The sequence below is a fragment of the Protomyctophum parallelum genome (genome assembly GCF_964188405.1).
Source record: "Protomyctophum parallelum genome assembly, chromosome: 4".
Taxonomy (NCBI): Eukaryota; Metazoa; Chordata; class Actinopteri; order Myctophiformes; family Myctophidae; genus Protomyctophum; species Protomyctophum parallelum.
Window position 1 is genome coordinate 22,618,689 of NC_139700.1, and position 16,547 is coordinate 22,635,235.

At 41.8% G+C, this 16,547-nt stretch overlaps 1 protein-coding gene across 1 annotated transcript; it reads right to left on the reverse strand.

The window, feature by feature from the left end:
* Nucleotides 1–854: 854 nt before the first annotated feature.
* Nucleotides 855–12,565, reverse strand: LOC310857875 (guanine nucleotide-binding protein G(i) subunit alpha-1). The gene is made up of 9 exons (XM_083763837.1): nt 12,054–12,565; nt 6,677–6,719; nt 5,917–6,058; nt 4,739–4,896; nt 4,140–4,268; nt 3,478–3,607; nt 3,208–3,361; nt 2,258–2,449; nt 855–1,304 (listed from the first exon to the last, which is right to left on the reverse strand). The coding sequence occupies exons 1-8, from the start codon at nt 12,169–12,171 to the stop codon at nt 2,259–2,261; spliced, it is 1,065 nt and encodes a 354-aa protein (XP_083619963.1). The 5' UTR covers nt 12,172–12,565; the 3' UTR covers nt 855–1,304; nt 2,258.
* Nucleotides 12,566–16,547: the final 3,982 nt, after the last annotated feature.

Sequence of the window (16,547 nt, forward strand, 5' to 3'; positions counted from 1 at the left end):
AAAATAATGGAAATTAGTCCATCACCGTCCCCATCCAAAGGAAACGGAAGGCTGGGGTTTTTTGGATGGGGATGGGGACATATGCAACCTGAAACCATAAAAAAAAAAAAACATAACAGTGCATATCAACACCAATCACCTATTGATCCATGCACTGTACCGAGATATGTGGTCCTAATTCTCTGCAACAATATAACCATCATCCATTGTAATTTTAAAAGCTTCTTAGGTCATAATTTGGAATAGCAATGTTGGTCAATAAAAACACCAACAGAAATATGAGAGAACAGCCTTTTTGGTCACATAAAAAAGTAGAGAGTAGAGTCCCTTTGATTTATATCATATACACTGACATATACACATACATACATACTTGCCAAACCCTCGCACAGGCCACACCCACATCAAGGCACTCACCCACAGCACATACACACATCCTGAAAGGTTTGAACACAAACGGCCATCACAGAATATCAAGCCCGAGATACATTTAGTTGCACACCAGTCACACCTACAAGCCCACAACGATTCACGGTGCCATGTAATTTCAGTGGCAGAAACGATGTGCAACCAAATATAAACCAGGCATCAGAGTGAGTTGGTCTATAGTGATCCACTTGGTCTCGCTTGATTCGTCCACAAAGGCAAAAATAATAATCTGGTATGTTGACTTTAACATGGAAACATTTTCTATGGACTTGGTGCTCGGGGTAGGTTTATTGATAACATCTACAGTAGACCTTATAGCCTGGGGCAACAGAAAATGAGACACTGCAACTAAGGCATGCAAGGCACAAGTACCTACAAACATAAGTCAAAAGATGGTCCATCTCTTTCAAAAAGAAAAAAAATAATATCCAAAGCACCCCTTTTCATATATATATATAAAAAAGCAAAAATAAAATAACTGGTGAAACAAAAACATGTTTTTAAAAACAGTCAAACAAAAATGTTTTAAAAACAGTGAAAAATCCCCAGCCATAGCGACAGTTTTACAAATATTTTACACATTTTGTTTTCCTACACAGCATCTTAAAACCATTATGCCTGATTTATACTTCATTGCGAGCAGGTGTCACGTACTAAAATAGCTTATATACAAGCTCACAATAACAGCATTGTGAGCTTTTATATCAGCTTTTTTCAGGGCACAACACCCGTGTGCAACGTATAACTCGGGCTTTAGAGATCCACATAAGTTAATAAGAAGTTAAAAGTGACATTCTCAACAGTGTCCATGATGATCTCCCTCTGGTCACAGACTTCCCTTGGAAAAAGTCACAGCAAGCTGCCCACCAAAGTGCCTGAATGGAATGAGACAAAATGACAAAATCATGATTAGAATTTGGGGGAGATCAGAAGTTTGAAACTTGCTTTAGATGGGTAATTCAAGCTAGTCTAGCTGAAAATAGTCCCTGGAGGATTTTTTTTATTTCAGAACTAAATTCAAATGTCCATGAATTACCAGAACAATGATTTTATTTTTAGAAAAATAAATCTAAACAAGAAATGACATGTCATATTTGTCAGGTGAAACAAGTGCTGTCTGTTTTTTTATTTTTGTAATGTGTATGTTTCTCCTTGCAGACGTTGTTTGTGTTAGTTTCCAACGTTCTGTTCATGGTTCACTGTTTTGTTGTGGCTTGCCTGCTGTCCATGTAGTTAGCTCATAACATTAGCAGCTGTCGTTTCGAGCTGCGGTCTCAAGAGTGCCCACAGTGCGCACGCTTTCCCAGGGAGCTCTCACTTCCGCGATGCGGGGCAGGGCTTAGGAGGCAGCCAATCATGACTAGGTCGCTACTACGTGATTGGCTAACGAGTTTCAGACTATAGCCTACCATTGGCTTAGGGGGCAGTCAATTATGACTAGGTCGCTAATAAAAACGGGCCTGTTGTAAGTCAGGTTTCAACTGACAAAAGAAATTGAAGAAAAATCACACCTGTGTGAAATGAGGGACACTAATATATTAAAGTCTAACTCATGTTGATTAGGTGATGTAATGGTAATGTAAAACAAACGGTGCAAACACAAACATTAAACGCCATTAACAATAAAGAGACAATATGACACATTATGACGTAAATTTTCCCTTCATTGTCAATGGTGTTTACAAAACACCAACTATTGAACTAAAGACAAACATTATACCTGTGTATATCAAAATTGTTGATTATGTACAATATATTGTATGGTTGAAGGTGTGAATAAAGAAATGACAAACACTGGTGGTATTGTCCTTTAAACAGGCTGTCTTACCCTAAAAGAGGCCACAGTCTTTCAGGTTGTTCTTGATGATGACGTCAGTGACGGCGTCGAACACAAACTGCACGTTCTTGGTGTCGGTAGCGCAAGTGAAGTGGGTATAGATCTCCTTGGTGTCCTTCCGCTTGTTCAGGTCCTCAAATTGACACTGGATGTAAGCCGCTGCTTCCTCATATGTGTTGGAGCCTGAAGGGGAGCAGTAATGACAAGGGCATGGAAAACAAAGACAAGCAGGGGATGTTTTTCCCCCCCTTTTTTACAGAGGTGATGGAAATGCTATACATCTGCATCTCGGGTGTTGCTTGACAACAACTGAATACACACTTGTCTGGGGCTCATGGACTGACTATTTGCATAGCTTATATAACTACTACATCTGCATACAAGTGCACCTTTAACACAAAATCCGCTTTAAAATCGCTTGTCGTAGTATTGCAAAATATTCCAAAGTGGCAATCACAACAACAGAGCGAAGAAGGAACGTGCCCGCTGCGCGCCACCGCCACCGTTGCAATGGGCCTCAATTTCTCAGAACCCAATGCATGCCAGTGTGACGGATGTTTTTGCGATGACGTCATCAAAACGCGTTACCTATCCCATTCTGTCCGATGGAAACCCCGCAAGTCTTAAAACATAATAAAATCACACCCGTGTGAACTGAGTGGTGCAAATCCCCCCCCCCCTCTCATTAGCAGGCAACAGTGCAGCACTATCTCTCTCTCTCCGTTTGTGGCACAACAGCGCCACTTTTGGTACTGGTGCTCATGAACACAGACGCATAAGTGAACACACGGTTGAACACGGACATTGCTGTTCCTTGGAGTGGTTGCACCACGCGAATTAAACAATAAAAAATACTTGTGTAAATCGTGATTGGGAGGGAAGCTGTTCTACAGTCAATTAACTTGTGTTAGGTAAAGTGTTAATAAACGTCTTCCACCCACCTGCATACTCTGGGAAGCAGATGGTGAGTGGACTCTTCTTGATCTTCTCTTCAAACAGGTCTTTCTTGTTGAGGAAGAGGATGATGGAGGTCTCGGTGAACCACTTGTTGTTGCAGATGGAGTCAAAGAGTTTCATGCTCTCGTGCATTCGATTCTGACAGAGGAAGAGATTAACGACGAATGAGTGGGGAATTGACACAAAGTGGCATTCAGCATACAGACTCTGAGAGAAAACCCAATGTGGACATGCAAGGAAGGGACTTGACGCACCATCTCCTCATCCTCAGCCAGCACCAGGTCATAGTCGCTTAGAGCCACGCAGAAGATGATGGCGGTGACTCCCTCGAAACAGTGGATCCACTTCTTCCTCTCTGATCTCTGTCCACCTACATCAAACATCCTAGAAAAAAATATATATATATACATTTGTTTACAGATTTTGATTGTCATTGTGGAAATTCAAATGTAAAAAAAATTCAGCCACTCTCTCATACCTCAAAACTGCATCTTACCAGCCCTACACTAAATGTGACCCGTCCAAACTTAACCCTTAAGAGTTATGGGAAATATATTTATGCCTATATAAGAGCGCCAGATCGGTCCGCTCTGCAGTTCTGGACAACCGGAATTCCATATGCTTACATATGATACAGTTTTTGAGGGGCGCTAGCCCCTCCTATATTCAGCTATAGTGTAGATTTCTGTCCTAACAAACATTAAATTCCATTGAATGGAGAATTGGCTATTTTCGTATTTTTTGTTTTATGTCATGATGTACGATGATAAGAGCCCCCCTCACTTCACACGCATGTGATTTTTAATAAACATTTAATGGTTTGAGATGAACTATGAACTACTTTTATGCACTGCAAAGCTGCAGTGCATAAAAGCCCTGGTCTGGTCACATTAACAACTACACCAGCTGTACTCACTTGAAATGCAGGTCCTTAAAGGTGAAATGTGTCTCCACAATGCCAGTAGTCTTCACCCTGGTTCTGAGCACATCCTGTTGGGTGGGCACATAGGAACCATTGGCTATCCGATCCAAGTCGTTCAGATAACTGTAGGGAAAGAAAGGTAAATGAGGGAAGGAGCGAGGGAAAGGAGAGGGATGGACAGAGCAGCAATGTTAGGCATCTTTACTCTAGTTATTGAAAAGCAAGTTACTAGCATGTCCTCCATGTTATAGAGGGTATGCATGTGACATCAGCATCATACGCGGAGGTTATGTGGGAACACCTACCGAGTGGCACAAAAAATATTTTCTGGCCTTGACAGGATGTATGGATGTATGATCCAAACAGAAAAGCCCTATCCGATTGCACTTTGCCACTCACTTTATGCAGGCACATTCCCTCTATACATGTCTTTATTTAATCAAATGATAACAGGTTAAGCAACACAGTCTAAGTCAGCAGTGATTTTCAATATCTCAACAGTGAACTCTTCCAAGCGTTCCATTATAACAAATCATTCCTAGATTTGAGAACTGGCCTAATTCCTGGTACATGCTGAAGTTTGTGTGACTCACTATGCAGCCGAGTCATTGAGCTGGTACTCTCGGGAGCGACTGAAGCAGGCCTGCACCCCTCCATCTTTCCACAGGCGCTGGATGACCCCGGCCAGCTCGCTCGTCATGAAGCCCTCCTCTGCCGAGCCTGCCAGCACAAATAGCTGACGGGCATCATCCTGAGGATGACAGGTCATCTCCAGTTAACACTTTCTTGCCAAAATCTCACAAATGGTGCTTTTCCTTTGCATAAAATTACATAAAGTTGCATAACGTTTTACTACGGGCAAAAGCACGTGGTACTTTGTGTCAAGGTTCCAAGTGAGCTTTGGAGATACCAAAAGGGCTACAGTATATTAGGAAGACATGAAATAATGTGATAACATGTTGAAAATTGCAATGGCAATATGACTAATAGAAACAAAAGATGGTTTATACCTAGATAGTTGAAATGAATAAAGAAAACTTTAAAAAGTAGTTAAATCTCTTTTGCCATATGTAAAAGTAATTTGCTAATGTGTGCAAATGTGCAATAATGTACATGTTGATATTGATATAATATACATTTTCTATACTGGAAAAAAAAAAACATGTTAAGACTACCAACTGGTCTGAGAATTGTTATCACACAACACACACACCTATACGGCATGGAATCTGCTTGGCCCATTTATTCCCAAAATTGTTACCAGAAAATGTTTTTGTTAAATTGTACAGAGATAGAGATTGTTTCCAGAGATCATTAGCGTGAAATGTATCATAGTTTAGCACTCCCCTATGCAGATGTCCCTGTGACCACCAGCTACACTTCAAAACTGCAGTGGAAAACTAAGCTAGTAAAGTATGCAATAAAAAGAGTCCAAAGATTTTTGCAAACAATCCACCTCTGATCCGATTCATTTAGAGAAGGTGATGCAAGGACTTTAAGTTGTGGCAATACATTTACACTCACTTGGATGTCTGCGGTAAATATAAGTGCTGCTCATAGTAGGTTGCACTTTTGAATTCTATTGCATATTCTCAATATTAGAAAGCTCACTGAGCTTCATTTAAGTAAGTTTATTAAATAAAGGTTTATCACCATTACTATATCATTGGAATCCTGTTTTCCACACATGTGTAGAAGAATACCCTATAAAGTTAGCGATGCTTGATGAACTGTACCAGGATCTGTATAAGCATAACTTTTCTTCACTCACCGCCCTAGCAGCATCAGAAAAGTCGATCTTGAGGCGTCCCATGGCTCTGATGATGGCAATAATAGACTGGATGGTGTTGCTGTAGACCACAGCCTTGTACTGCTTACACTCCTCCTCTGAGTAACCAGCTTCATGAATGATCCTGACAAGATAAGATGGAAGAAGCACCATAAGCAGCTGATTCTATTCGTTCCATCATCAGTTTATGAAGACAGTAAAAGTCTTGTGATAAGGGTATACCGTTAGTATTTGCTGATATGTGTAAGGGGACAACAGTGGAAATAAGTCAACTTTACTGTGCTTATTATCCTCGAATGTCTTTGTAAAGTTTGTATAATGGCTGAAAACAATATTTAAAAATAAATAAAAAGGAAATGTGTACGCATCATCATTGTCTTGACATAGGAAAATAAACGAGGCAGAGGTGAAGAACTTCGAGTAGTATATTATTGCACTTACTGTACAAAGAAGAAAGTAGAGGTTGTGTTACCTTTTTCACTTTTATTATTGAAAATATTAATAGCAAAACTACCAAAATAAGATGTGTTGTCTAGGTAAACCCATTCTAGACAGTCAAAACTAATGGCTGCTGTGTTTCTCTCTCTCTCTCACACACACACACACACCCCCCACACAGTTTATTAACAGTGATTAATACTGTTGACTGACGATGTTTGAGGTGTCCTAAAACAAATGTAACACATTTCCCATTTCTGTGGCGATGGTATAATTAACAAGTTACTAAACATACTAAACTTACTTCATCTGTTTAACAATTGTACTCTTCCCAGATTCTCCAGCACCTTAAAACAAAGGGAGAGGGGACACAGAGTCAGAGACAAATGTTAATTATGAGACTGCATTCAACCTTTAAAGGCTACACATCGAATCCTAAAAGTAATATTAAACTATCTACTAGGGATGTCTGAACATGTTGATCCCATGTAAGCATGAAAATTACACTGATTGGCAATGTTTAATGAAAAAGAAAAAAAAAGAATGGAAAATGTCATTATTAATAGATTAAAAACTATTTTGTCATGCACACTTAAGATGCAGTATCAACATAACCCATCAGTATAACCTCTTAGAACCAGCAATACACAATTACATAGACAAAAAGTGACCAACATTTCACAAACAAAAAGAACCCCCCCTTCACTCTGACAATAATAGTGACCAGATCATAATCTTTGACCAGTCCAGGGAAGGCACAGGCAGTCAAAGAATGTGATCAATTGAGTCAATTGGGGGATAAAGTCAGTCAGAAAACGGAGGGGAATGTGCTGTGCAAGTTTGTGTGTCAATTAATTGAATTCTGACTTGAAGATTGGGTTCTGGTTCAGTTCAATTGGAATAGCTTGCCATCTGAATCATTTATGCTTAATTCTGAGCATAAATGCTCCCCATGCTTTAGAAAACCTGGCCTATTCAGCTATTCAGACTTATTACACCATCATCAACATGTATATCTGCAGCAGCTCTTCTCTCTGCGATAGCACCATTCATCTGACCAAGGATAGTCACACAATATACGACTGAAACATACAAGTCACGTTCACTTCTAGTCTATGTAATCGAAAGGGTGGAGGTTATGACTTGTCGAACCATCACACGTTATATGCAGCTGCATGTACTGTTAAATGGCTACTTGCCTTCAGTCGTGCATGTGTGACCATAGTCTGTAAAGTTGCCTAGCCTCTGCTGCCTTTAGCAACTCTGCCACTGATTGCCAGATGCACAATGAGATCTGATTCTGCACCCACAGGAATACCCGTAGTGAAGTGACCAATAGTGCTGGGTTTAGGTCAAGCTACCCTCACCACGTAAGATTTATCAGCAAGCAGGTCAGTGATGTAATAATGATTGCCGACTTGCAGAGAACTAAAGCATTGTTCTTAAACCCCAGGGGGGTCCAGGGGGGAAATCGGCAATATCGGAGTTGGAACCGGAGACCCCATTGCCAGAGGGGGCCATTTGTTTATTGGTGTTTTTGGTCCTTGCCAACTATGGGATCTGTAGTCGTAGTCCCATGGCCGAGGTGGACGGTGGGTGGAAATGACTGTTATTATGGATGGACTAGTTATTAGTTAATATGAATGATATTATCATCATATTAGATCTGATGCTAGGTTATCAATAAAGGCTGCATAGGTAGCTGCCTAACGGTAAGGGCAGCATTAGCCAAGCCTTAGCGCGACTAGATTAATCAACTGGATCCTCCCGTCAATGAGATTATATACATTTTAAGCAGGCTACTAAACCACAATAATTGGCTCAGCCCAGAGCCAAGTTGTCAAATGCATCTCACCAAGACAGTGATTTATGTGAGACCCGTATTGCATGAGGCACAATGATATCAGATATCACCATGGACAATAATGGGAAGAATATTAAATATGAGTTGGGAATAGTGATAGCTCAATTAGCCAACAAATAGTAAAAGGTATCAGTGTTTCCTGCAGGAAAAAGCTTTGGCATGGTGCTGGGAACGTGGGGGGCCTTCTTAATTAATTTGATTAATTAATTAAATTAATGTGATTAATTAATTAAATTAATGTGATTAATTAATTAATTAATTTGATTAATTAATTAATTAATTTGATTAATTAATTAATTAATTTGATTAATTAATTAATTGTATTAATTAATTAATTTGATTAATTCATTCATTAATTTGATAATGGAGAAACTGCAGCCACTGGGGAGACATTGGGGAGGCTCTGGGGAGACACTGGGGAGACACTGGGTTAGCACTGGGGAGACACTCGGGGACACACTGGGGAGGCACTCGGGGACACACTGGGGAGGCACTCGGGGACACACTGGGCAGACACTGGGGAGGCACTGGGCAGACACTGGGGAGGCACTGGGGAGAAACTGCAGCCACTGGGGAGACATTGGGGAGGCACTCAGGGGGACACTGGGGAGGCACTCGGGGGACACTGGGGAGGTACTCAGGGGACACTGGGGAGGGGAGGTACTGGGGAGCAACTGGGCAGACACTGGGGAGGTACTAGACATTTCATATCACACACACCATGATTCACTAGCAGCTTTGCTGCTTGGTGGCATGGCGCGATTTATTTCAAGCATGGCGCAGCGCCATGCCAACAACATTGTGCAGGAAACCCTGGGTATCTTGTGCAAATCTACACACAGCATTCAACAAGCCCGTCTAAAACATACTGCTCCAGCTACCTCTGAGACACCAGTGTTTTCACCTGAGCACACAACATTTTTAATTACCTTCCCAACGCTGGGACATCTGCATCCCCAGTGGCAGATCTGTTCGCAAACTCACAATCCCACATGATAAAACAGGCGTGCACCACAGGCGCACAGCAGCTAATGTCATTGCAGAGCAGACCTTGTACCAAATGTACATCTAATTTGAAAAATCACACTTGTGTGAAGTGAGGGGCGCCCATTGTGGCTGCCAAATGACGTAATGATGACATTAATGTTTGTTTGACTTCTGTATGTCTTTATGTCAGTTAAGTACATAGACTTAACTGCCATACATTGGAGGGGCTGCTGAGAGACAAGAGCCCAACAGGTGACAATGACGGAGGGTTGAAACAAAGTGTATGCATGTTGCATGTGTGTATGGGGGGCCCGGCCCGGCTGACTGTTTGTCAAGGGGACCATACCTATGTTCCCCTGGTTCTATGATCCCCACCTACCCCTGCAAAAAAAGTTCTGTGTTCCACGCTTACAACAATAAACCCAACCCTAAGGTAAGTGGGGAACATAGAACCGGGGAACACATTTGCCTCAGGCTATTGAAAGCATAATTTCATGATAATCCATTGAAACCATAATTATGGGACACACAGACACCTCTTTGGAGGACAATGAACATTGTCTCTTTCTCTTCTTCCATTTAGGCTAATCGTATCAAAAAAAGAACGTTTTTGGCAGGTATGTATTGTATTGTGTGTGTGTGTGCACGCAGTGTGTACAGTACACCTTGATCTTTCCCAATCAAAATATCCCTATGAAGATAAATGCTAATCTGTGGATTACTGCATTAATGCAGACAAGTGAGACAACCCCTGCTGAACCTGTGGCAGACTGACACTGCAATAAGCACATGCAGCTAAGCTGTGTCCATCATACAGACAAGCAAAAACTAGCATATTATTTAAATATTTGAAATGGGCATTTATAAGCAATAAGCATTCACAGACATACTACCCCCACCTCCATTTTACCTGCTTCAGCTATGGATAGGGGAAAAATACTTGCTCTGTGCAGGTGCTTGTGGGAGGGAAAAAAACAACAACTATGAAAATTCAAATAAGGCCCCATCTCAAATGACGCATATACGCCCAGAGACTGACTGCTGGGACAGCAGCACACATTGTTCACCAGGGTGGCCACATGTCCATAACAGACTGGTACAACAGGGTCACTGACCACATCAGTGCTGGAGCTCACAGAGACACGGTCATGCGAGAAAAGATGTGGCCTGCCCCTGCAACAGGTCTCGCAGAGTTTGAATGACTTGAGATTAGTACACGCCCAAAGCAGACATTAAGTTTGTTTGGTTAAATCACTGCCCTGGCTGTGTGGGTTCTGTGTATGTAGTTGTCAACACTGCTCGTAACACTAAGTAAGGCTGCACACTGCACAGGTTGCCATGCAACACCTTGCCCAGATGAGATACCAGCGGACAACATCAATCTAATGATGAGTCCAAATTAAAAATAAAAATAAATCCTGAGAAATGGGTGTCAACTGTTGCTCAATGACCTGTGAAAAGACAAAATACCATTACAGATATAAAACGGGATCAAGAACACTGCTGTTTCATATAAACACATTGGATTGCAGCAATCCCAGTGACATTAAGACAGTATTCATTTATTCTACAGGGTTTGTAGATCTATATGAATCCAGGCTTCAACTAAGCCAAAGTGATCTCCCATCACCTAGTAAGTTCAGTATATTTTACAGATATGTTTCAGATTAGAGCATTTAAAATATATATTAAAAATGTAGGGATAGGAGGACTTAAAAAAATGTCATGCCTATAGGGTTATATTCATATATTCTTAAATAGTTATATTTGCAGATGGAACATCAATCAAAATATAGGTCTGTTTTACTTCAATGTTTGCAAACATTACCAATGATGACAAAACCAACGACAATCCTATTCAGCCCCAAAATAAAGCAAATAGCCTACAGCTAAAATGTCATGTATCTGTTCTTCTGTTGTACATCTAGTCAAGTCAAGCACCTAGCCTAGACAAAAAGAGAATGAAAACATGCCGCCACTTATATTTATTCAATATTAGCTAGTGGCTACCCATTTGTTTACGTATCATTGATTGGGCCATACTTGCTTCCCTGTGGCAGCGCTAACGCTAACATACAAACCGGAAAATACTAAAACTACAGTCAAATAGTCTTCCTGGGGCGTAACTTTGAGACATCTATTTAGTTGTAGACGTACAAATTGGTTGAGTTACTAACGGTTCAATGGTTCATGCAGACTAAATAGTTGGTGGGCCAGAAGAACTAAACTGGCTTGTGACTAACGACTGGAGACCAGCGCCAACTTTTCATTGAACCACCACCCAAAAAAATAAATCCATATCCGCAACCTGTTGGATATAAAGCTTTATGCATTAGCGGGAGGTTAAAATTGACCACGGCTGACAGCCTCACGTTGACGAATATTTAGTAAGCGGTCCATTTGCTTGAACCGTGAGCAGTTGGGAGCTAAAACGTCAGTTAACATCAGCTAACGTCAGTTAGCTCCAATAAGGCTCGCCGTTCCAGCAAATAGACTGGGCCTCCATCAGTGGCGGAAAGTAACCAAGTAAATTTACTCTTTTTTTTTTTTTTTTTTTACTTTACTGGGGTGTTTCCAAATGTTCAATACATTTCAGAGGCAAATAGCAGATCTACAAACTCACGATGCAACGCATTGTGAGCTTGTAGATAGTCATCGTTATAAAATAATGAGTACTTTCTACTTTTGGGTACTTTAAGTACATTTTGATAACAATACATTTGTGCTTTTACTCAAGTACATTTTCGGGGCTTTGTGTTTCTACTCAAGTAAAACAAAAACGGTCGGTACTTTCCCCACCACTGGCCCCATCATCAATCCCTCATCTCACCCAGGAGCAGCAGCTTCACCTCCCGGGCAGCCTTTTCTCCATCGTCCCGTAAATTCCTGTCGATCATTTTGCTGCGCTCCTGTGCAGCTTTGTCGTCTGTGCTCAGCGTGCACCCCATCTTCTGCCTCAACGAAGACCCGAATCACGACGTAAAAAACTGAACAAGACAAAAAATGCAGACGGTGTGTATTTAAGTTGTCCACAGTGTGCAACAACTACATGCAAACACTAGCTGCTAGCATGGAGGAGGACGGGAGGAGGCAGCACGGTCTACAACAAGACTCTCAAACACGCCCAAGCCTCGTCGTTTGTTCCGCGATTCACTTTTCTTTTTTTTACTCTGCGACAAAAATCGGACCCTTCGCTGATTGTTCGTATCCGAGTCACGCACAGGTTCTGTTGGTGCTTTTTGATTGATCGCCCACAACTTCAACAGGAGAACGGGATGGACTGTGCCTCCATTAGTAGAAATTAAGGGCTGTGCTGGACGCTATGGACGATTGGAGGATTTTTGGGGGGGCAGCGTTGAAGATAGATCATTTCCTGTTCTTCACGCATACCTGTTAACTGCGCACGCGCGCTAATAATGCAAGTCTTCAGTTCAAATTTTCTACATTTATTTATGTATTCAATGTGTAGTTAGTTAGTTAGTTAGTTAGTGTGGTACATTTTGGTAATAGTTTGAATCACTATAGTTTTAAACAACAATACACCTATTGCTTCTCTCTCTAACTCTCTCTCTCTCTGTGTGTGTGTGTGTGTGTGTGTGTGTGTGTGTGTGTGTGTGTGTGTGTGTGCGTGCGTGCGTGCGTGCGTGTGGGGGGGGGGGGTGTGTGTTATTGATTGATTGATTGAATATACTTTATTGACAGTTTACAAAAAAGTACAGAAGAGTATGCCTACAGTTTAATACAAATAAAATGATAAGAGTATTGAACCAGAGGGGAGAGAACAGTCAGATAATAGATGGTGGAGCATGGAGGTGAACACTGTCCTCCTCCCTGTGAGCTGTGGAATTCCACAAGGATACTAGGGACTTTACTGTGCCTAATATATGTAAACGATATGACATCAACTTGTGACTGTAATTTGTCATCTGTTCGCAGATGACTCTGCACTGCTGGTCTCAGACAGGGACAGATTGCAGGTTGAAAAGGCACTCAGCTCTGAACTCGGTAGAATCTGCACCTGGCTCGCTGATAACAAACTATCATTACACCTGGGAAAAACTGAATCCATTCTCTTTGGATCATCTTTCGCTTTGGATTATCTCAGCAAGGCCGACGGCTTCTCAGTTAAAGTAGGTGACAATGTTATCACAAGAAAAGATTAAATTACCTACCTAGGTTCCATCCTGGAGGCAAATCTTTCCTGTGATAAAATGGCCACCAATGTAATCAAAAAAGTCAACCAAAGAACAAGATTCCTGTACACTATGTGCAGGTGCCAGGATCTCCTCACTATAGACCGATTCACAGAGGGATTGATTGATTGATTGAAATATTTATTAACAGTTTGTAGAATTAACAGTACATTTTAAGCACAAACTCAATACAAAGACTGTCAACTGTGAGTGGACGACCCAATTAAGCATTACACTTGTTTACAACAGGGTCCACATTGTTCAATTCATCAAAACATTTAAAGACATACAACCATTTAGAGACATACAAATAGACATTTCTATGTAGCTAAAGAACAGAACAGGAATTCATCATATGGGAAGCAAAAAAGGGAAAATATACAAGCACTGGGAAAATATACAATATACAATATACAGTGAGGGAAATGGGGTGGGGGGGATTCAGATTTTACAGAGGCCAGTTTCGAATTGCAGCCATCCGTAGGTGCCCTTTGAGAGCGGTTTTGAAGGAGTCAAGGGATTCACATGTCTTAATGACTGTTGGTAGGGCGTTCCACATTTTGGTGGCATAGGAGCGAAAAGAATTTAGTCCCTTGTTTGTGCCGAATCTGGGTTGTACATGGTTTGTTGCACTCCCTCTGGTGTTGTGGGTGTGGACTTCGTTTACATTAAGGAAGTATTTAGACAGGTACATGGGTATCTTGGTGGTGTATCGAATCTTGTGGACCAGACCCATTGCAAGATGCTGTACTCTGTCGACGACCCTAAGCCATCCCAGCCTGTCAAAGTGGGCAGGGGTGAGGTGGGTTCGGGGGGTGAGGCCAAGTAGGAGCCTGACCAGTTTGTTTTGGGAGGTCTGGAGCCTTGTTTTAAGGGCCTTTGAGGTGCTGTGGTACCAAGAGGTGGATGCATAGTCAAAGAAACCTTGTACGAGGGCTCCTGTTAAGGTCTTCAAGGTGTTTTTGCTGACCAGTGAGGAGATCCTGTAAAGGAATCTTGTTCTTTGATTGACTTTTTTGATTACGTTGGTGGCCATTTTATCACCGGAAAGATTAGCCTCCAGGATGGAACCTAGGTAGGTAATTTGATCTTTTCGTGTGATAATATTGTCACCCACTCTAACCAAGAAGCCATCTGCCTTGCTGAGTTTACTATTTGATCCGAAGAGGATGGATTCAGTTTTTCCCAGGTGTAAGGATAGTTTGTTATCAGCGAGCCAGGTGCAGATTCTACCGAGTTCAGAGCTGAGGGTCTTTTCAACCTGCAGTTTGTTCCTGTCCGAGACCAGCAGTGCTGAGTCATCTGCGAACAGGAACAAGTTGCAGTCACAAGCTGAAGTCATGTCGTTAACATAAATTAGGAACAGTAAAGGCCCTAGTATGCTTCCTTGTGGGACACCACAGCTCACTGGGAGGGGAGGGGACAGTGTTCCGTTCACCTCCACCATCTGTTCTCTCCCCTCCAGGTAGGATTGCATCCAGCTCACTGATGTGCTATCAGGGTACCATTAAGCGCAACAGCACTGATTAGCTACACCTGGCCTACGGAGCACCTGCTCCATGGATTACACCTCAGTAATGGCCGCGCCCAGGGCACCCCTCTGTGAATCGGTCTATAGTCAGCGTCGCAGTCCCTCCCCCTTTCAGAACGACCAGTGGCCCAGGAAATGAAATGCAATGCATTTCTCCTATCGGATTTTCTTTAAGTATTTAAAGACGGTTACGCCGCGGACAAAGCCAACTCGGATCGTGAGAAATCATGACAATGAACACAATGTTTTGGGCCGATCAAATAATTTATAAGAAGAAAAACGAAACAAATAGTGTTGTCTCCTGCCTTTATTTTCTTCTTTCTAATGATTTGATCGGCCCAAAATATTGTGTTCATTGTCATGATTTGTCACGATCCGAGTTGGCTTTGTCCGCGGCGTAACCGTCTTTAAATAAATACTTTAAAGAAATGCCTATGAGAAAATGAACAGCGATTTCTTTTCCGGGTCTCTCGAGGGGGCGGGACTGCGACGCTCTATAGGAGCCCTCATACAAGGTTGCTTTGACTATGCGTGCACATCATGCTACCACAGCACCTCAAAGGCCCTAAAAACAAGGCTCCAGACATCCCAAAACAAACTGGTCAGGCTAATACTTGGCCTTACTCCCAGAACCCACCTCACCCCTGCTCATTTTGATAGGTTGGAATGGCTTAGGGTTGACGACAGAGTACAGAAACTTGCAATGGGCCTGGTCTACAAGATTCGCTACACCACTAAGATATCATGTAGGCTACCTGTCAAAATACTTCCTTAATGTCAATGAAGTTCAACAAACCACGTTCAACTCAGATTCGGCTCAAACAAGCGGTTAAATTCATTTCGCTCCAATGCCACTAAAATTGTTGTAAAAATGTTAACCATCAGCCGTTAAGAAATGTGAATCCCTAGCCTCCTTCAAAACCACTCTCAAAGAGCACTTACGAGCAGCTGCAATTTGAAACTGGCCTCGGGCTGTAGTACTGCACCCATTCTGCAATCTGTTAATAAAATGTTCAATCAATCAAAACCCAAGAAAGCACTGTCCTGTGAGACTATGATTATGAGAGAAAAACAGAAGGGAAGCGTTAACCTGCTTTGAACTTTGAGCCATTGACAATGAACAGAGAACTAATGTTTGTGTTGTCTGAACAGTTACCGGTAAGTCTTAAAAAGACAAAAGAGTGGCCACACACTGATAGCCAAAGTGCCGATTATTTATTTGGATGCAGAGTAGAATAGAAACCAACGTTTCGGCAGGTACAACCTGCCTTCTTCAGGGTATGATATCAAAACGTAAAAATGCCATTGACAATGAACAGAGAACGAATGTTTGTGTTGTCTGAACAAACATTAAAAATGCCATTGACAATAAACAGAGAATTTATACGCACAAATAAATAATCCCAACGTTTCGGCAGGTACAACTGCCTTCTTCAGGGTACCTTACAGTTTTACCTGCCGAAACGTTGGTTTCTATTCTACTCTGCATCCAAATAAATAATCTGCACTTTGGCTATCAGTGTGTGCGGCCACTCTTTTGTCTTTTTAAGACTTAACTCTTTAGATGTTTCTGCCGTGAGCTGGCACCACTACCAAGACT

Coding starts and splice junctions, on each gene's coding strand:
- LOC310857875 (XM_083763837.1), bottom strand. CDS start 12,171: ATGGGGTGCACGCTGAGCACAGACGACAAAGCTGCACAGGAGCGCAGC. Junction 6,720..12,053: donor GGTGAAGCTGCTGCTCCTGG/GTGAGATGAGGG, acceptor CTTTGTTTTAAG/GTGCTGGAGAATCTGGGAAG. Junction 3,608..4,139: donor TTTAAGGACCTGCATTTCAA/GTGAGTACAGCT, acceptor ATTTTTTTCTAG/GATGTTTGATGTAGGTGGAC.